We start from the raw sequence: 21,549 nt of genomic DNA on the forward strand, positions 1-21,549 counted from the left end.
GGCTAACGTGAATGACAGTGACTGCATGTTGCTTCCTCTAAACTTCAGGCTGTGGTCAACTAGCGGGGCTAGCTCATTAGCTCGTTTGTTTGATAAATCGATCAAACCTGCATGTCACGCGCACTAGCAACAAACTGTGTCTCCAAGAACAGTTAAATCAGTGGAAATGACGTTAGATCAGACACAGACTTCTGCAGTAGATTAGTGTTAAGTTTCCAGCGTCGCGGCTCAAAACCGTAACGTTAGTTGGGACAGAAAAGACCCCTTGTTTCTTTAGGCTAACTATATTAACTTTAGCCTAGCTGGTAGCAGCTTTCTGCTTGTTTCTTTAGGCTAACTATATTAGCTTTAGCCTGGCTGGTAGCAGCTTTCTGCTTGTTTCTTTAGGCTAACTATATTAGCTTTAGCCTTGCTGGTAGCTGCTTTCTGATGGTTTCTTTAGGCTAACTATATTAGCTTTAGCCTGGCTGGTAGCAGCTTTCCGTGGGGGGAAATGGCCGGGAGACGTTGTGATTATGTTGCATTAATCAGGTGATTTAGTTCGTATTTGCAGGGGGCGGTGAAGACGACTGTCCAGTATTTTGAATTTGCACTGGAGTAACTTTTTTTAAACACTAGCTGTCATTGTTACACATTGGACCTTTAATTTGTACACTTTTTATTACCGTATACAGGAATATCTAAGCTCAAGATATGACAGTGGTACTGAGCTAGTGTAGAGATATGCAAACAAATATGTGCAAACTGTATACATGTAAAATACCTTAATTTAGAAAGCACAGAATTTTATATAATATATATTTCTGCAGTCTGAAGTCACAAGCAGCTTTAGTAGTGACAAGACTTGAGAAAGCAAGGGCATACTCTATCTTGAGGTTATAGGAAAATGAACTCTGGAGTGATCATAGCAAAGAGAAAGACCAAGGACAGACCAAGTAAGAATGTATTTCCTATTAAAAGGACAAACTAGCTTGGCAGCTCTTTGTGCTTTACCTGTCACAGTGAAAGTTATAAAGAAAATACATATGTTGTATCTCTTTAATGAGTTAGATGAGTAAGACTAGTAGGTTGAGGAATGGGAAGGGTATGGGAAAATGAAGGTCTCTTTTGTTATTTTATGTTTCTTTTTGGTCTGTTCATTTATGTATTTTGTACCAAATGTTTTTTATACACATATACATATATATATATATATATATATATATATATATATATATATATATATATATATATATATACACACATACACACAGTAATGATTGTAATCTTACTTCCACTTTCCTACAAAAATGAGCACTCAACTATGGTACTGCTTGTACAATAATCTTTGGCTCAATAAAATACATTCCAATAAAAAAAAAAAATCAATTTTCTGTTCCTGTCTCACTGTTTTGTCTGTTGCCTTTGAACTACAGTAATACATGTTCAGAGGCTTTAGAAATCGCAGAGGTCACACTGAACGTTTAAGTTAAGACAGAGAGAAGAAAAGGCACAGAGAACACATTTCTGTTGACGTACTGTCAACACTATATTCTTCCTTCAAAAGAAGAAAAATAAAAAAAATCAAACCTTCCACTGCTGCTTTAATTACACACAGATAAAACTCAAGTTACTACTTGAATGTGCTCACATTCCTCTCTGCTGTGGCCCAGGTGCCTGTGCCGTCTCTGTCCTCCTCCTGACAATTGGTTCTGGCTGTGTAGACCTTTCCAGCTGTCAGATTGTGACTCCTGCAGCCGCCCCAGCTCCTCCACTGTGTGGCACTCCAACATCCCCATGGTGTAATCAGGCAGCCCTGTTGCCTTGCCCCTGTCCCAGCAGGGCGTGTAGCGGGGCACCTGGGCATCCGACTGGTGCAGCAGCTTGCGGTCACTCTGCTGGCTATAACACAGAAGCTTGGCCCCTCGTCTGCTGGGGCCGGTGGAGGAGACAGAGTCTTTGTTCTGGGCATACTGGATGATGCGGTTCAATTTCTGGCTGAAGGCCAGCTTGATGCCCTCGTAGGCACTTTGGGAGACCTTGGACCGTGACAGCTTCTGGTTGGCGATGAGGTGGCATTTCTCAAAGCAGTCTCTGTGGCCGCGCAAAGACTTTGAGTGCAACAAGGTAGCAGAGGAGACGCCTGTATTCATACAGAAAGAACGGAATGAGAGGTACAATACAACTGAAGGCTACAGACACACAAACAGTTTGGCAATGTTGTGAGTGTTCCAGTGAACCCAGGGTCCCTTATCCATGAAAAGATTGATTATAAAATAGTTGAAAAGAAATAAAGCAGTGATCTCAACAAGTGAACAACAACAGTACTGACCTATTGCCACAGCAAAAAAGGAAACAAGTATGAAAACAAGCTAAACTAGCAGATTGACCTATCGCAGTCTCTCTGTGAAAGCTGCTTAGTGTGCAGTGGATTAGCCAGGAGAATGTTGAGATAGCAGGGATAAAAGATTAACACAGTCTCAGTACAAACACATAAAGCATATATTGAACATTTTTACTAGGCAACAGAAGGGAGGAAGGTGCACTGAGTGTCTGTCCACTCCACATGAAGCAGCACTTCATTCAAATCAAATAATCAGTTTTTGTAATACCTGTACGAGTTAAACAACAAGAAAGATGCAAATAATTTTCTTATTGTTACAAGAAAATAATTGTTTGTGTGAAAACATACAAAAGACCTATGTATTTATATATGGGCCAGTTTTAACCTGGTTCCCAGACCTTTCTGGTATAAAAGGGAAGCAGGATAAGAACTCCAGTACGTGGGTGGGCTGATGTTCTAGATAATTAAGACTACATTCCTTGGAAGAACCTCTATAGGAAGAACAAGTGCTTACTGAATTCAGTCAGAAACAGGTCACATTGGAACCATTTGAGCATGCACAGAGGAACTACCCTCTGAGTAAAATGGGCCACAATCTTGATAAACAAAGGAAGGCTGAAGGTGAAGTAGAACGAAAGACGTCTGTGTTGGAGCCTGGGGTGAGGAGATTAGTGACTGATTTAAGAGCTCACTTGGGTAAGTTTATCTGGCATGCATCTCTCAGCGCTTCACCAGCAGACATATATGAGCACAGGAACATTAGCACAAGGACATTACTACACAGAGCCTTTGTGGTAAGTGTGGTCTGCAGGGCGTTAAGTCACACAAACACACGCACATACGTAAAACCTCCTTTAAGTACCAGTTTGTTGTAAAGACAAATGTCTTGTGATATTTCTGTCCCGTGTCATTTCCCTACATGTCTTTTGCAAGCTTGCTGTATGCCTGCAGGATCAAGGCTAATAGTCCATACCTAATGTGGGTCAGTCAGTATCTGGCTCAGTCAGTCCTGAATGCCTAGAAAAACATATTTACAAGAGATTAGTCTTGTAAGGGAACTATACGACATCATGTGTGAGAATATTTATCTGTTGTTTGGCCAATAAACTTCCTGGCTATCAATCAGAAACAGCCATGTTACAATCTGATCAGTCTCAGTCCTTAGACTACCATAACAATACACTGACTACCACTTGCCTAGCAGAAAAACCACTGGCCCACAACCAGGCCAGTGCGCTACCAGCCAAAGACCTCAACCCAGCTAAGCCGCTTAGCACTAACGACACACACACACACACACACACACACACACACACACACACACGTCTGTCATTTAGTGAAACAAGAGACAAAGCACAGAGCAATGCTTAGATTTGACTTAAGACATAAACACCCTGGTGTTATTCATCGTTTTCAGTTGTTAATCAGTTGCATACATTAATAATTATACACCACTTAAATCATAAGAGCCTTGATCAAATCAGAAATCAATTGATATAGGTTATTTAAAACAATAAATAATACTCCTGAGATGAAAAGAAAACAATGTTATAAGTATGCTTACGTCTTAAGTCAGGGATTTAACAGGGAGCATCTTTGACTATGTTTTATCTGCAAATTAAGTGAAGGGTTATATTCCAGGGGAACTGAAAACACAAAAAATATCAAAAGCTTTTGGTCACAAGGAAAATGTAAGAATTTTAGTATGGAAAAGTTCAGAAAATGGTGGAGCAGCACTAAAACTCAGAGGCAGAAATATGCCTGTTAGGATGGATAATACTAATAATTATAAAGTAACCAAGGAAACTTCCAACACAACAGCATAATAATCATCATGTAGAGAGATAATATCCCTCGGTTTGATCTAGTCCTGCTTTCTATTTAGTGGTTGTGGAGTTGCCCATATTGAACTGAGACTTCTACTCTACAGACTTGGTCTTGTGGTTGCCGTCATGGAAAGAAAACTTCAAGCCTAAAAGTTCAATGTATACAATTGTGTTCGTAGCCTTTATGCATGTTTCCAGAGCATATTACAGACGCTGTTCTGTTTTACGTTAAAGTGCAATTAACAGAGTGACGCATGCTGTCCTCCCTGAAGCAACCTTCTACAGACTTCTGGTTGTGCTCTGAACAGTATGTGAATGTGCTGAGCAAGGACACTCAAGCCTTGACACACTTACAAGGAGATGAACGCTTGAGAAGTGGTATTGGGACACGTGGGAGTGAGGTCATCGTGGTAACGTGTCAAACACAGCTGCATGGCACAGCTTAGAAGTATGTGTTGTCAGCAGCTGCACGGGCCAATGCTGCCTGCTTCAGCTGCTTTGGGTGGAAGAGGAGGCGGCACAGGCAACACAGAAATCCTGAGACCAAGTTTCTCAAACTAACACCAGTAAGGCCGAGGGTCCCAGTTCTAGGCATTAAATGAATCCTTAAATACTGAATATATACTGTTTTTTTTTGTAATATTGTTTTTCTGACAACAAATGATCTTTGATGTGTAGCCTATATTTGATGTGAATCCTATAGTAACACAGCTCTCTATTTATATGCTCTTTCCCAGTGATATCATTTACAAAATTAGAAAAGGATATTCCCCGTAAAATATTTGAAGAAAGGTTAACCATTATATGACAGACTTAGCATAACAACATCTAATTGATCTAAAAATGTAATTATAATAAATCAGGTTCATCCTATCATAAAATAATACTTTTACAAAGTAAAAAATTCCAGCCACTTATGAATGGAAACAAACGTGATTTATACGTGGTTCAAATACTAACAAATGTATATGTTAGTGTTATTACAATCCTGTACTTGTAAAACCCAACTGGCAGCTAACTGTGTACAGTACAGTCAGCGACCATTATTCTTTAAGGAAGAGCAATGTAAACTATTTCCCTTTTTTTCCAAGTGAAATTATAAATTTGAGTTATTAGGGCATTGTAAACATTGTAAAATGTTCAGGCAAGCAAGGATAGCAAACAACGTAGGAAACCTTGTATACGAGGTCCAGCCCGTTTTAAAAATAAAGCCTGCTTTATTAATATAGACACTGGCAAAAAAAGAACCCTGTACCAGAAGTCTCAGGTTACTCCAAAATGCACCTTAACACTGTTGCTACCCACAAGCCAGTTCAAGAAAACTAATTCCAATCAGACACACATTAAACCACAAACAAAAGCTTCCATATACTGTATCTACGTTACGGCTACCCTGTCCTCTGCTTGTGTTCTGCAGGGTAGACTAGATACAGTCAACATTGGTAAACTGATAAGTGTAATAGAGATGGTACATGGCTACCTTTGCAGTGGTTGTTGTATGATATTCACATCCTCAGTGTACACCACTCCAAGGTGGCAGAAAATTATTGTCTTCATAGAAGTAGTTGCTGTGCTATTACATTCAGTGGTTTAGATTATGTGAATGAAGGCTGCATTGATATAGCCAAAAGGCACTCCGGCACTGGGCCGCAGGGTTGTGAAGCGGCGTGGGAGTGTCACTTAAATAGCCCACTGGTGTGACGTCCTGTTGTGTTATTGAACAAAAGGTAAAGTTTATTTCACAATTATTGTTTTCTGACAGCACTTACAGGCAGCTTCATTTCATGGAAAAAGAGAGAAAGAAAAGAGACAGAGGGACTGTGCTTTGTGCTGGAGCTTTTTGCAGGAAACAATCAGCTGTTGCACGCCAGAGCAGTTAAGTGCTTGTGTTTTCTTTTTTTACCCTCCTAGTGTATTTTAAGACTTTTGTCTGACAGGGATAGAGGCAGGGATGATGCCGTTTACTGTATGGGACTTGCACACTGCCTCAAAATGGACCAACACGTCTGATCGCCGGTTCCATGATTGGCCACTGCAGCATGACGTTGGGTTGCATTCCACCAAAAGTCAATTCTATCACAAGCGTGGCCTCAATGCCCGAACCCCATAACCCCCTGCACTATGCCTACATTTAGAATGGCAGGACAGGAGTTTTCGCCAAAGCGCCTGAAGCTATTTGAACCCAGCCTTAGTTTAGAGTTTCACAAACCTGTGGTGAACAAGCTAATTATTTTAGTTATACACAATAAGAAATATCAACCCCATAAGAAATATAAACCCCATAACTCCATGACATATACTTGTGTGGCTAATGAAGGGAATGCACTTTGAAAAAGGGGCTATTTAACCAAACTAATGATAGATTCACATGGAAAGCAGTCTATTATAATTAAAGCACTATTTACATAACCGGGACCATGCAGTAGGTTCAGCATATCTCTGGACCCCAACTGTGCTCAAATATACAGCCAACACCGGCAGCAACATAATTAGGCCTCTCTACATCCCAGGGTGAATAGTTCACCAACAATGAATGAGCTACAATAGCCCCTGTAGAGCAGCAACCAGACTCAGCACCAAACATCATTCAGCCTCGGTCTGTTGGAATTTTGTGTTTTTCTAACTCCAAACCCAGCTGGTAATGCCATCGGGTCTCAGCAAAAAATGTGTCTGCAGTATATAAGCAGATAGGGGATTAACAGGTGCTGGGCTTGAACCTGGCAGCTCAGCAGACATATTCAATTCAATTAATTTTCTATGTAGTATCAAATCATAACAAAAGTTATGTTGAAACACTTTACAGATAGGTCTAGGTCACACTCTATAATTTATAAAGTCCCAACAATTCTAGTAATTCCCCTAAGAACAAGCATTTGGTGTGACAGGCTCTTGGTAGGTGGTGTCTGACAGGGCCAGGTGGGGGTGTGATGCACAGTGGCAATAACAGGCATAGTAAAGATAATGGAACAGTGACTTCAAATGGTGGTCACAGTAGTTCATGTCATAGCAGGGCACTGCAGGGCATTACAGGGTGTAGTGTGACATAGCAGGGCATAGGTGGACGTAGTGGGACGTAGCAGGACACTGCAGGGCATCGCAGAGCGTAGCAGGGTGTAGCCGGGGGTGCAGCAGGACCACTGCAACAGCTGCAACCAAGATTTTATTGCCATCCTAATCCAAGGAAATATGCTGGGTGAAAAGAAAACATAAGGTCTCTGAGGAGTAAACTCCCCAGAACTTGGTTCTTGTCTGACAAGAACCTAAAAATGTAATTTGCCATTTTTGGCAAATTACATGCCTCGCAGTTTTCAAATGAATCTTTATTGATAATTGTCAATAACCAGAATGGCCAGCAGGTAGCAACTGGAAGCCAGGTGGCCCAGGTGAGTGAGCTAAACATGAAGCTAACTAATGCTCTGTTTGCACTGATGCCAACAGCGGTGTTAGCAATCCCAGTTTCCCCCCCTCTTTCTCCCTTTGTGATCTGCTGATCAGTGGTATGAGAAATTACACACGAAGAATGCTGTGAATGACCAATAAGAATCAAGTATTTAACCAAGCCGTCTTATAAAAATAGATAATAGGCTAATTTTATTTTTGGGCCCCTCGTAGGGCTGGACGATATGGAGAAAATCTAATATCAGGATATTTTTGACCAAATGCCTCAATGTCGATACTGCAACGATATTATAGGGTTTTCTATTGGTGCTTTCACAAAATATTTACACAAGAATTTTGATAAAATATAACAATAATAATAATAATAATGTGGAACCTAACCCTAACCTTTTTAAACCAGGAAAAGACAAGAAATATGACATATTACAATATCCAAAATCTAAGACTATGTCTAGAATAATGAAATATTGCCCAGCTCTAGACCCCAGTATGTCTTTATCATGACTTTTGCACATGTACCTACTTATGTGAAGAAGAATACCAATGATTGGAAACAGGCTGAACTGGCTCTTGGTGTGGCCACAGCAGTAGCTCTCTTGGTTTCTGCTGTACCATGTTGACGCACAAAGCTGTGTAACCATGTGTAGTCCACAGATCAGATGGTGCAGTAAGCAAAAAGAAAAGAAAGGTCTGAAAGAAGAAATGCCCTGTTAAGCAGAGGTTGACCAATATATAAATAGACAATTTCTATTCAGTGTTTTTTGATTGAAGCAGCACACACAGGTCAAAGCAGTTTCCTTAGGAAACAACCACTTGGAGCTACAACAAAAGCTGCACTTCCTGAACATTCATCCTGCGTTGAACTGTGCTTCTCAGCCTTCACATACTTCTGCAATCTGCATCTGGTGGTACTGTGGGCTGAGGCCTTGCTGATAAACAACTCTGCACCCTATCAACACAAGCACATCGCTCCAAGCCCATACAAATTATATACAGAATAATCTATTGAAATCTGAAGATGACAAATTATTTGATTATTAGTGGATCTTGTTTAAGTTGATGAACAGCACTGGGTAAGTACACTTTAACTGTGAAAACTGTATGTCAGCAGCTAGCGTTTAAACAGACATGTCTGAACACGCCCATGTCATGCAAGCCTTCAAGCAGAGCAGAGGGAGGATGTGGGTGGAAATGGATACTTAAGATTAAGCAATTAACTCATACTGTGCCTGCTCTCTCTTGTGACATAGCTACACCGTTGCAGTGGCCAGTGGTTGGTGAGCATCACAGCACCAACAACAGTGTGTTCAGAATTATTTTAAAAATAACCCAAAACAGGGCCCTCCACTGATTTACCACATCATGAGGAGTACTACTCAACCTGTGAAACCAGTTGTTTTGTGACTCTGGAAGGAGAAGTTTTGGAAAAAATAACCCGGATGATGTCATTCTATCCTCGGGATAAAAACAAAACAAGCTATTTTAACTTCTGCTGTTCAGATTTTCACCATTGCTTTGTTAATCTGTATATTGTAAATACCCGTGATTATTGTGAGTGCAATACTAAATCACTAGAGTACCCGTTCACAAAGACATTCAGAATCTGTGTGATTTTAATAATAAAAAAACAATGCATCAAATATGCTTGGGTGGGTTTTCCATATAATATTGGGTGAAAACAAATACTACTTATCTGGTTCACTTCAAGAAATCCTGTTAATTACATGTCTCACATGAACCATTTGTTTCACTTTACAAACAATACTAATTACTTTAAACAAACCTTTTTCGACAATCATGTTGGCTCATCTTCAGCACCACTTGTGCTAGTGAGCTACAAAAGGAAACAATACGAGGTGACCCTGAAAACTGTATATGGTTTTAAAACATGCAACAGCAAGTATTAGGGGTGTGACGAGACGCTTACTCCACGAGACGAGACACATCACGAGATTGGGTTCACGAGACGAGACTTAAATTTTTTTTTTAAAGAAATCCTCGATGAATATATGAAGGAAAAGTTTTTTTATCAACTGAAAAATCACAAAATGCAAACTTAGGTGCATTTTGAAATCAACTATTAATGATGAATGTTATTTACTTTTTTTTAAACTATTTTATGAATATATTCAGTAAGGACGTGCAAACACTGCAAAATGTTTTGTATAAACTCTACCACTGGCTTCTGCCCTGTACAATTTCACACAAAATCTACTCCTTTCCACAAACCGAACATAAAAAAATAAACGTTAAATAAAATAAATGTTTAATAACAGAAAAATAACAGTGAGTGTATCAATAACCAAGTACTGCTCTCTCAAAACTACAAGTGCAACAGAACAATTTTTTTCTTCAAGCATGAAAAAGAGAGAAACTCACAACACAGCCTAAGATATGGTCATGTTCTTTTTCAGAATATAAGCATGCGACGTTTCTGGCGCAGTTGAGAGCAAAATGTTGCCAACAAATGATTTAAAAGTGGCGGGGGATCTTCAATAGTAATTTCACGCTCCTCCCGCTGACATCACTCGCCTCACGAGACAACTTTCCCCTAAGAGGAAATCTCGTCACGTTTTAATCTCGCGAGATCTCGTAAAACGAGATCTCGTCACACCCTTAGCCAGTAAACACGTGTAAACAAATGAAACATGCTACATATTACATTGAATACTCCTCTACTAAGGCTGTTTTAGAAAATCTTATATCAGTTAAAATTAGGCTTTTGACATTACTCTATGTACTGTACATGCAAGCAAACTCAGGCTGCATCCTATTTACATTATTTGTTCTGCTGAATGGGGATTAATGAACTTGCAAACACTAACACAACTTTAAGTGAAGTACTGTTCTAACAATGCTTGTATGAGACTGTGGCTGAAGGCTCTTTTACAGCACACAAAGAGCAGTGTGATTAATCAATACCCCCATACTCAGTTCTCTTATACAATAACAAAAATAAACATAATAAATCGTTCAAACTTAGGCTGTCAACAGAATGATATACTTATTCTTGGACCTCTTACAAAGTCACACACACACACCACACACACACGCACACCACACACACACACACACACACACACACACACACACACACACACACACACACACACACACACACTTTGTGGAGAGAGGATTGCCAGATGAGAGGCATATCTAATCCCTTCTGATTTCTCATTCTTCTTCAAATAGGCCACTCATTAATTAAGGGATGAAAAAACTTCAAATGCATGCTCTTGAGTTAGAGTGGCACATCAAACGGGAGAACCACAATGGGCTGCTTAAGAGAGGGCTTTGGTCCTACAGGCCCATTACCCCTACAAAAATCCCATCTGTTGTTGCTGGAGAAGATAAAAGAAGTGTTTGTGGAGGGCAATCATATGAGACAATAACCAATCGGAAGGGTTCTGGGGCTGTATTACACCTTTTGGGGCAAGTGCATATTCGCTCTAATGTGAACCGATGATCAAAAATAATCTGGATGTTTCTGCAAAACTGATGTATTGTGTGATTTAAATGCTGGAGGCTCTTGGCAGCTAAAAGCAGTGCTAATGTATCTACATAAAACTGTCTCTATTGGCGCTTACCCACTGCTAGTACCAGCTCCAATGATGACAGTGATTAGTGACAATTCTCTCTGACCAATCAGCAGTCTGCAGGTTTTCACATTGGCTTTTGGTATAGCCTCAGCTCGCTTGGTACCTTGACAGAGGTGATACTAAGAAAGTACCGGTAGGCAGGTACCAGGAACTTTTTTCATAATGGAAAACCAAAAAAGGCAAGTAGGGTTGAGGCGAGTTGAGCAGGTACCATGAAATGGAAAAACTACTGGTGATTGATATGAATAGTCAAGTGCCCATATAATGATGGGGTATTATTTTATGTCTCTGCTGCTTCCGCACACATCCAAACTTGGAAAAATCAACCATCCATGGTGTTTTGAGTGAGATCCGGTTTCTGAATGTCCTCTGTCTTCAGTCTCCAGGTGAGCTGTCCAACATCTGCACGGCTTTCTACATCACTAGAGACGACGTGGCTAACCGTAGCATGCTAGCTCGTTCTCAATGGCTAAACACTGCTCCAACAGCCACTAGTTGACCAGAACCTCCAAAAGAACTACTTCCTGTCCCTGTTCTACTTCCTGTCCCTGTTGTGCAGGTATTCCACAAGTGGCCCTGGTCTAGAAGAAGTCTCCCAGCTAATCCTGCCTTGGATTGACCAAAGCTGGAAAAAGAGTTATCTAGCTGATGGATCTTACTGAGCTACTGAGCATGTGCAGCTCCCAACAAAGATAGGATAGAAGGAAGATGTCTCACTCTGGAGCTAAAACAGAGACCTGAACCACACAGGGTGAAAACAGGATCTGCAGCAATTTGCAGTACAACAAATATGTTGTTTTTTGTTGTTTTTTAAATGAAACCATGTAAACCTATTCTGGTACAACCTCAAATACAATTATGAACCTGAAGATGAGCAGAATATGGGCACTTTAAATCCTAATCCCATCAGACAAACATATTTAAGTGTGGGTGTTAAAAAATACTGTATGGAAAGGTCATGCTGTGGTTAAAAAATAAAAGAATAATCTGTAATAAGCTACAGCAACCTGCGGGTTGCTTTAAAACATTAGCAAGAAAAAAAAATAGCTGTGTGTGAAGAGAACCCTCAACATCACTTTGTTTGCTCTGCACTCTAATGAACAAAACAAGCAAAAGTCGCCCCTTATCCTGCGTCTTACCTTCTATGCTGAGTTCAAAGCAGACATGGCAGAAAGACATGGTCCCTGTTTCCGTCTCTAGCTTGCAAACACTGCAGATATTGTCATCATTCAGATCGATGTTCACAAACTGTTCCTCTTCATCCATTGTGCTTCTGGGAAAAAAACAGGCAATGAATAATAATAATAAAAACTTTATTGATCCTGCAAGGGAAATTACAATGTTTTCACTCTGTTATTACACACAGGCCTGAAATACACACACATGCTCAGTACCTATACACGCAATAATGGCTGTCGATGGACAGGTGGGTTCGGTGCCTTGCTCAAGAGCACTTTGCCAGTACGCAGGAGGTGGACTGGTACCTTTCCAGCTACCAGTCCACCACCATGCTTAGGTCTATATGGGGACTTGAACCGGCGACGCTCCGATTCCCAACCCAACTCCCCACAGACTGAAAATAAAAAAAATGCATTTTCTGTAGTGTCAGAGGCGGGGGGGATCTATTTTGGTACACACTCTTTCTGGTACAGAATACAGTAAAAGAGGCAGTGTCCTTTCTAACATGTTTTTCTACAGTGATGTTATCGATAAATGACCAGACAAGCTGATGTAATGGTACAGGTAACTGCTGACACAGCAGATTGAACAGGACGATCTGTCGCACACTAACCATTGTGCAAACATGCTATTTGATCCCATGATGTTAAACCCAATCGGGTGACATCCACGCACAGAAACAATAATCCAAACATTAGCAGTCATATTTTAAAACAATGTTTTCTCTAAGAATATAGAGAATACATTTCAAGACAGTTCAAGTGTGACAACTTTGATTTATGAAAGGTGACATGTATGGAAAGTAGGATTTACTTCAAAAGATTGAGTAGAGAACAGAAGAATGACTGCTGTGTGCAACTCTATTCTGGTTTGACAGTATGTGAACTTCCCAAAGCCCAAGACTAACCACAACTACCTGTGGGAAACACATTTGGCCAGGTGTATAACATCCATAAACTGGTAAAAACCTTGAACGGTCAGAAAGCAGAAGCAACAAAAGACTAAAGGAAAGGTAAACATCTACTCTGGAGTAGGTTTCCTCACACAACATTAAGTCATTAGTGTCAGTGTGGCAATATCATACTGCAAGATACCACGTACCATTTTTTAAATTTGGAATGCTTTTAATTAGATTTGAGATACTAGGGACTCTAGTAACGTTAAGTTTAATATCTCTCTTGAAAATTCAACTTGTCCTACTTTGTCAATGCTAATCAAAAAGGTTTTCAAGGTTGTTGACAAAGCTTTGTCACTAAATGAAAAGAAAACCAGACAAATTCATTTAAAGAGACATTTTCAACTAATAATAATAATAGTAATAACAACCAATAACAATGTCAAGGATGCTACAGGTCATGAGTGCGGGTTCTAACAGTTCTGAGTCATACTGAAATCCAAGTGAAGACGCTATAATACGGTGTATTAATACCAGCGTTATATTAGTAGACACTCAACAGTGGAGAATAGCCAGATGACAACGATAACAGGGCTCGGATGTCACTTGAACTTTTCATTTCGTTAGATTCATATACTTTAAAAAATTCATTCATATACCTTTAAATATCCATTTCATAGACAATCGGTCACTGATGAGGATGCTAAGGGATTTGCTAAAGACCTTCACAAACTAACAGCTGTGAAAGTTGTGAGGAGATGTCTGAGACACATTACAGCTGGTTTGATTTCAGTATATGCATTAATGAGTTACCTATTGAAATGATAACCTTTAAATATGTATTTCATAGCCAACAGATCAGGGATATTGATAAGGTATTTTCCAAGTATTATTTTCACAAACTAACAGCTGTGAAAGTTGGGAGAAGATGTCTGAGACAGATTACAGCTGGTTTGATGAGAAACGTGTTGAAAGTACCATTTGTATTGGTAACTATACCTTTTGTCTTAACTACTTTTATTTATTTTAACTCATTCACAGATGTGAAATGTTTAATGGCTCCCCCTCTCTATAATGGAAGTGGTTTGAGATTTCTATGTTGGACAGCAAAAAAGGTATTAAAGATTGAAATAGCTGGTATTGCAATTTGAAGCCGGTCCCTAAGCACGTCTATTGTGACGGGCGCGTTGGACACACATCCAGGTCTTTGCGCTCTTAACTGCATCGTCATTTTTGATGATTTTGAGTTAAAAAATAACTGAACCGTCTGTCTTAATTTGCTCTCCAACATACCCTGAAACTGGGGGAAATCAAATCTTTGACAAGGAGCTATTGAACGTAACATTGGCAAAAACCGACGAATGTCAAACATGAAACAAGTTCACCGCGGTCGTGTCTGTGTGCAAACCGTTAAACAAACGCTTGCTAACAACAAGTTAGGCTAACGCTAGCTAGCAGCCCGCGGGTATCCTCGGAGTAACGTTCCTCTAGTCTGGAGAATTCGTGACCGTTATGTAGCGGCATTAAACAGCGAGGTAGCCAACAGAATAAAGGTGCCACCAGTACTTCAGGACACCACTCTTGTGAAACTCACCGTTATGTTGAAGAGTAACGTTGCCGCTGCGTCTGCGGAGTATACCGTGGACCTCTCGGTTCTCCTCCACCACAGCGAGCCGAGCGCGTCCTCACGGCCAGAAACAGGAACCTCTTTCCCCTCTCAGCGGACTGAACCACTAGTTTCTGTAAGGGGTGAAAAGAATCATCAACAGAGAAATTACCAACGACTCTAACCCTAGTAAAACACAAACCACGTTTCAATTATTTGTCTTCGAAATACTTATATTTTATTCATTGAAATACATTAGTTTCACTACACAAGCCGCCTCTGAGAGCAGTAGCCGTGGACATACCCCTACGGTTGAATTATGTTAAGTCGTCCTAGCGTCATCAAGACCCTGATACAAAATATTTCCCAGAAAGGAAGAATTATATGGTATTGTCTCCCTGTACAAAGTAATCAATACAATATAGTGATAGAAAAGCATTTCCCCATTTTGTATAAATTGTATGAGGTTGCAGACGTGTATTTCAAACGACTCTTCCTTCTTCAGCACATTTGGTTTTTATTCTCCTTCACATGAAGTCACACGTGGGGAATTCCCGCGAAACACGAAATGTCTAGAGTAGGAACCCCTATAAGTCCATGTAGGAAGAGCCAATTACTAGAGGGCCTTATGTAGGCCTGTATCCTTACTAACATCTGTACCATTGTCGTTTGGGATAAGCTAATTTAACAGATATTGTAATTCTGGGGCCTTTGTCACGATTCACTTTATTGTCCCACATTATAGGAAATTTGGATTGGGTTTTCATCCAACCATTAAACATATAGCCTATTCCACATAGACTACATAAAGGACGAGGGTAAACAGCTACAGAAAAGTAGAACCGCATCTAAGGACATATTAATAAAACAAACACTAAATACTAATATATATACATATACATATACATATATTTTTAATTGAAGTTTGGGACTGCATTTCTAACTGAGTTTTCTTTCTCATTACAAACAGCAACAGCTAGAAGTGGAACAACATAAACCCTCAGATGATGATGTCACGTGATGTAAGCCTGACTATAGCAGAACAAGGCTTTCCGGTTCTGTGTTGTTACCTTGGTCCAGACCTTGTAGTGTAGTCCAGCCCTACTGTTTACAGTTTAAGGTCCAGACCTTTGAATCCACCCACTTCACAGAGTTGACTGATTGATTGATGGAGTATACCGAGGTAAGAATTCTGTCTGATATTAGGCAAACTCCTTTTCAAAATTCTAAAAAGACTAAAACATGTCAGTGGGTCTCCTATTCAGAGCCACAAGAGGACAGCACATGCAGCCTTGTCCGAGGTTGTCATCTATCCACTGATCATTTATTCTGACGCTGCTAGGCCCAGATGACACCCCATAAGAAACAAGTCTCTGATTTTTTCATATTCCAAATGTTATTTTCAAATGGCTGGTAATTAGAATTTTTTTGTATCATAAACCACAAAATGACTTTTTCTATTGAGTGAGGGAACAGTCTGATTAGGCAATGAATACAATTTGTAAAGAAATGCCTCTACATGATCATGGGCTGCGCCGCTATCACATATATTCCATTCAGGTTATCAATCAGTATTTTACAGAAAGGCCATGCATTTCTTTCAGCTGTGCAAGATCTGCATAGCCCTAGGGAACTGCCATTTAATTTGCATAGCCATAGCCTCTGTAAAGGCAGGCTACTACAACGTTGTGCGTGTGTCAGGGCTGTTTCATCCAGACTGCAGTTTTTCTGGTCAGTTTATCCTGTGTGTATCATGAGCTGTTGTATTTCAGGATGATCTAGCCAACAGATGCTAATGTCAAATAAGGCCACTCTGCATCTTAACGCATGCTAGACTGCCAGCATTATGCAGTCAACATGTCACACCCCTCCTTGGGCATACAAGAGCTCTCCTCTGAAGGATCTTTAACTCATTAAATCATAAAATTAACTATGACAACCACTCATGATAAACTGTTGTTGATTTAAAAAAGAAAACAAGAAACGCAAATAATCAATGGAAACAGTTTAGTTAAAAAAAAAGAAAGAAAAGATTAATGTACCCTTTATTAGTCCCACAAGGGGAAAATTACAATTTACACATTGTTATTACACACATTACACACAGGCCTGAACTACACACACATGCTCAGTACCTATACATGCACTAATGGAGAGATGTCAATGTGGGGGGGGCTGCCCTTGGAATGGCGCCTCGAGCAGTTGGGGGTTTGGTGCCTTGCCCAAGAGCACCTTGGCAGTGCCCAGGAGGTGAACTGGCACCTCTCCAGCTACCAGTCCACCACCATACTTTGGTCCGTATGGGGACTTGAACCGGCGACCCTCCTGTTCCTAACCCAACTCCCATTGAGCTACTGCCCCCCCCCAAAAAAAAAGAGGGCATCATAATGCTGCTGTACTATGCTGGAATATGACTCAGGAATGGGACTCAGTAATGATCCTCCATACAAGCTTACGAAGAGTTTGTGCCACCTCTTGGACAAAGAGCAGTAGTACAACAACTACTACCCAAGCTTGCATTAAAGACCCACTGCAATGGTCACAGACACAAAAAAGCTTCCCAAAAGGCTCTCTCTGTACATTGACATGTTACCAACAAATGCTCTCTTCTATGAAGATAAATAGTTGCATAATACAACTGCTTTGCATATGTTACACACTAAAAGTGTTGCACACCACATTTGCCCCTACGTGTCCTGGAGCAGAGGGCAGAAACACAGCCTTTAGGCAGGCTGTACAGTCTGTGTAGTCAAGTATAGTTGTGTGTGAAACCACCTTCACACAATTACACGGGGGCCTCATGCGGGCTGCCAGAATTAAGCAGCTATTAAACAGATTCTAGTCCTACTAAAGCTAATGCTAAAACATGGCTGTGAGCCCTACTACCATCCAAATAAGCCAAGGGTGCCAAGACTGATGTCATCTGGAAACAGATCCAGACCAGGAGGAACACATGTTGACACTGGTTACTGTGTAGTGTTCCCGCTCCCCCTCAGTGTGAACTTTAACCTTACTACACACAGTGAATGTGTTAAGACTTAACCTTTCCAGGAATCTACTTAATCTACTTACTTAAAATGTAATGGGCTAGTTCTGTGATGTCTAATATATCACTATATATGTTTTGCATTTTGCACTCAACCCTTTTTATTATAAACTGCTGTTTTGCACATATACTTGTTTCTGTTTCTTTATTTATTGTATATTTCCTATGCATTTTTAATATGTTTGTTTGTTTATGTATGCACCAATCGCAGAGGCAAATTCCATGTAGTTGTACTTGTAGTTGTAGTTGTACTCACTGCGGCAATGAACTCCTTTCTAATATATTTATACACACATTTCCTCTTCCTAATCAACTTAAACTATCTGCCTCTCGTGTCTATCATTGAATTACTTTTCATGACATTTCAATGGTGAATCCACCATTCGCTTAGTTAGCCATAAATCTGATCATTCAGTAATGCTGAGTGCCACATCCATGTTTTCACCCTGACGCTGCATCCACATGTTCCAGCTTGCCTCAGATCTTGTTCAGCGAGTTCTGTGAGGTTAAAATAAGGGGAGAGGTAAAAAATAAAAATAACAGCGGGGAGTTTAACAGCCCAAAGCACTCTGTATGAGCTCTATTATCCCAGCAACCAGTCAGAGTGCAGAACAGATGTTGTTACTATTGGCTGCTGCTTTTGTTTTCAGATAATCTGCAACTGAAAATGAAAGAAAAGGGTTGTGGGGTGATGAAAAAAAATGTATCAGTACTTTTCTGTGAGGTATACTTAGAGTGTTGTTTTCTTCACAGAGATTACAGCCATTAACCCACCTTTTTATTTAATGTATCTCGATAAGATCCTTGCATCATTTCAGCATGTTGTGTAGTTCATGAAGGCTGTGTTGTTGGTCGCCCAGAGCAGTCAGGTGTGACTCAGCCAGACGGAAAAGTCCCAACCACAGTCAAACAAAGGAGCAACCAGACACCTCGCGGGACAAGGAGGAAGACAATCTTGGATACTCAGCCGTCCCCACACAACAATGAATAAGACACTGTTACCACATCAGTTCTTCTTAGCTTTGTAGCAGCTGAGTCCAGTATAGTGCTGTGTTGTAACCCTATATGTCATAGTGAAAACTATGACAAATTGTATCATCTTTTTGAGATGCGTCTAAAGTTTTGTGTGATAGATGCATTATTTTGAATTCGACTTTAAAGGTAATTTTGTTAATTAAGTTGCCACTGCCAAAGTATTTTAGAGAATGTTACTCAATTAGGTTTTTATTAGGTATTAGATTAGATTTTAAGGCATTCATAGCATTAAAACCTATTAATTACATATTATATAAATGTTAAAAAGGCAGTTAAAGCAAAGTGTTACCCAAACCCCTAACTTAAGTAGTAAATACCACAAGTATATACTCTGTTACAAGTAGAAGTGTTATGGTTTAGGTGTTTTGTCTTGTCTTATTCTTGGCTTAATTTCTGGTTTTCTGTCATGTCTTGTGATTATTGTATGGTGGAATGTTTGGGCTTGTATATGTTCTGTTTCCTGTTTTATTGTGATAGTCTTGTTTTCCGTGCTGTTTTGTTTAGTTTTAGTTGTGATTGTCCACAGGTTTCCCAGCCTTGTGTCACCGTCTCTTGTTAGCTCGTTAACCTTTGCATTTAGTCTTGGTGTTCCCCTTGTCCTGTGTCAGCTCATTATTTCAGTGTTCCTGTGATTCCTGTTGTGTCTTTCCTCATTTTGGATTGGTTTACCTGCTGTTTTGCTGGACACCTTTTGTTGGTTTGTACGTCATTTTTGTTGATTAAACCTTCAACGTTCAAAGTTCAACTTTGCCTGCTCTCTGCACTTGGGTCCTACATTCCCATTCCGTTCACACCTAACAAAGTCCACAGTCCTCTTAAAATAAAAAGGTTAATAATATTTCCTAAAATGGTCATGGTCAAATCTTAATCTACAAAGTAACCAAAGCTTACAAATGTAGTTGAGTAACAACTACATTATTTCTGAAATGTAGCGAGTTACTGAATTGAGTTAAGTCAACAGAACACATTATTTGTCAGTGGTCGGATTCAAACGAACATGGTGTTACTAAACATTGGCATTTCATTTCAGGGACGCTAATTAACTTTTAGTAAATGATCCATCACTGTGTCACCTAAACCACGCCCTGTGGTTACTTGTCTTGAGTATGTGACACCAAGAAAGGGTTTCTTCGAATGCACTGGGGACTTGATTCAATGACTGTGTTGGCTGCTTCCTGTTACTCATTTTTAAGTTAAACACCTATTCACCTTTTACATTACTGTACCCAGGCCTGAGGAACATAGCTTGACAGACATTTTGGATAGCAGGTTACACCACACAGCCCAGAGCTTAATTTCAGAGGCAGGACAAAGCACCTGTTGGGCTGCTGCTGAACATATTAGAGAGTGGGCCCCAGGCAGTTCTCCTTCACACAGTGCCCTATGATTGGTTTGATGATAGGGAATGACTTCATCCATTTCTCAACAGGTTGTGATGAAGAGGCTCAACTCTGAACTGAACAGTAAGAAAAGGAAATGACTTTTTATGATTACGCTCTAAAGATACATGTGGCCTACAAATTCCATGAAAATATCTAATAATATTAATAATAGCTGTAGCTTCAGCCTATGCCATTTTGGAATTTAGAAATGATCTTTCTGCTAAATTGAATTACTGTAGTTTTTTTTGTAGGGAGTAATTAAATTTAAACCTTTTTAATTTAATTTAAATTAAATTTCTATTTGTTTATCTCACACTGTAATTATTGGCAGGCTGAACATAGAATAAACTTTTCTGTTTGTAGTGTCAGTTTATCTTATTATTTCTTTGTTACATCAAAGTTACTAAAGATGTATTGGAATAAAAGTATAGAGGTGCCCTGGTATCTCAGCTGGTCGCCCATACACTGTACTAAGGCTCAATCCTCACCAACGTGGCCCAGGTTCCAATCTGCCAGGAGGCCCTTTGCTGCATGTCGTCCCCCCTCTCTCCCCCTTTTTCTGTCTTCAGCTATTCCATCAAATAAAAACCCCAAAAAGAATCTTTAAAAAGACAACTAAACTATACACTTTATGGTGATTGAAAAGTGCTTTGAATAATGATGATGATGACTATACCTGGCTTATTGCAGTCAAAGAAGAGAGAACTGTAGCCCAGAATGAAAAAACACAATTCTAAATGACACAAACCTAACCTACATAACAGCAGTATTGACAGGAGATAGAAGCTGAGATTAGGCAACAGCACAACCATTGTCCTCCCCATAGCTGGAGCTGTGACAGATCACCAGGCAACAGGCAGGATACAACACAGGCCTCAGAATATACACGTTTCATTTTTTTCTGCCTCTCCACAAACATAAGCTATAAAAACAGCACAATAACACCCACCAGCCACCGCACTCACTTTCTCAGATTACAAAAAAGCCAAGCCCTTAAGGCGTCAGGGATGGCATGTTGGTTTTAATGAGTGATGAAAAGTAGAAGTGGTCTGAGGTATTGCAGGTAGAACATCAGCGCCCCTTCTAATTCATCCATCATCTTCCAGCCTGTGATCCCCCTCAGGGGCAGTTCCCATGCTCTGTGCCAAGCTGAGCGTGCGCTGTGGGGTCTGGAGCAGAGACATAATAATACTACAGGTGAGGCTGCAGATGCAGACATGCCCACTCTGCCTGTCATCGAGGCAGATAATTCCAGCACA

General features: G+C 40.1%; 1 protein-coding gene and 1 long non-coding RNA gene across 3 annotated transcripts in view; one reads left to right on the forward strand and one right to left on the reverse strand.

The window, feature by feature from the left end:
- Positions 1-14,967, reverse strand: part of c13h21orf91 (chromosome 13 C21orf91 homolog) — a 22,709-nt gene extending 7,742 nt beyond the window's left edge. The window contains exons 1-3 of one of the 2 annotated variants that reach the window (XM_032533794.1): positions 14,816-14,967; positions 12,287-12,420; positions 1,631-2,122 (exon numbers count right to left, since the gene is read on the reverse strand). In XM_032533794.1, coding sequence (XP_032389685.1) covers positions 1,631-2,122; positions 12,287-12,413 — 619 coding nt within the window. In that variant the 5' untranslated portion in view covers positions 12,414-12,420; positions 14,816-14,967. The remainder of the gene's footprint in view (positions 1-1,630; positions 2,123-12,286; positions 12,421-14,815) is intronic. The other variant, XM_032533795.1, reaches the window with a different exon arrangement.
- LOC116700517 (uncharacterized) lies at positions 7,296-13,654 on the forward strand. Its single transcript, XR_004334673.1, has 3 exons — positions 7,296-7,390; positions 8,727-8,729; positions 13,643-13,654. It is a non-coding gene; the product is annotated as an uncharacterized LOC116700517 (long non-coding RNA).
- Positions 14,968-21,549: the final 6,582 nt, after the last annotated feature.

Source organism: Etheostoma spectabile, chromosome 13 (genome assembly GCF_008692095.1).
Source record: "Etheostoma spectabile isolate EspeVRDwgs_2016 chromosome 13, UIUC_Espe_1.0, whole genome shotgun sequence".
In the NCBI taxonomy this organism is placed as follows: domain Eukaryota; kingdom Metazoa; phylum Chordata; class Actinopteri; order Perciformes; family Percidae; genus Etheostoma; species Etheostoma spectabile.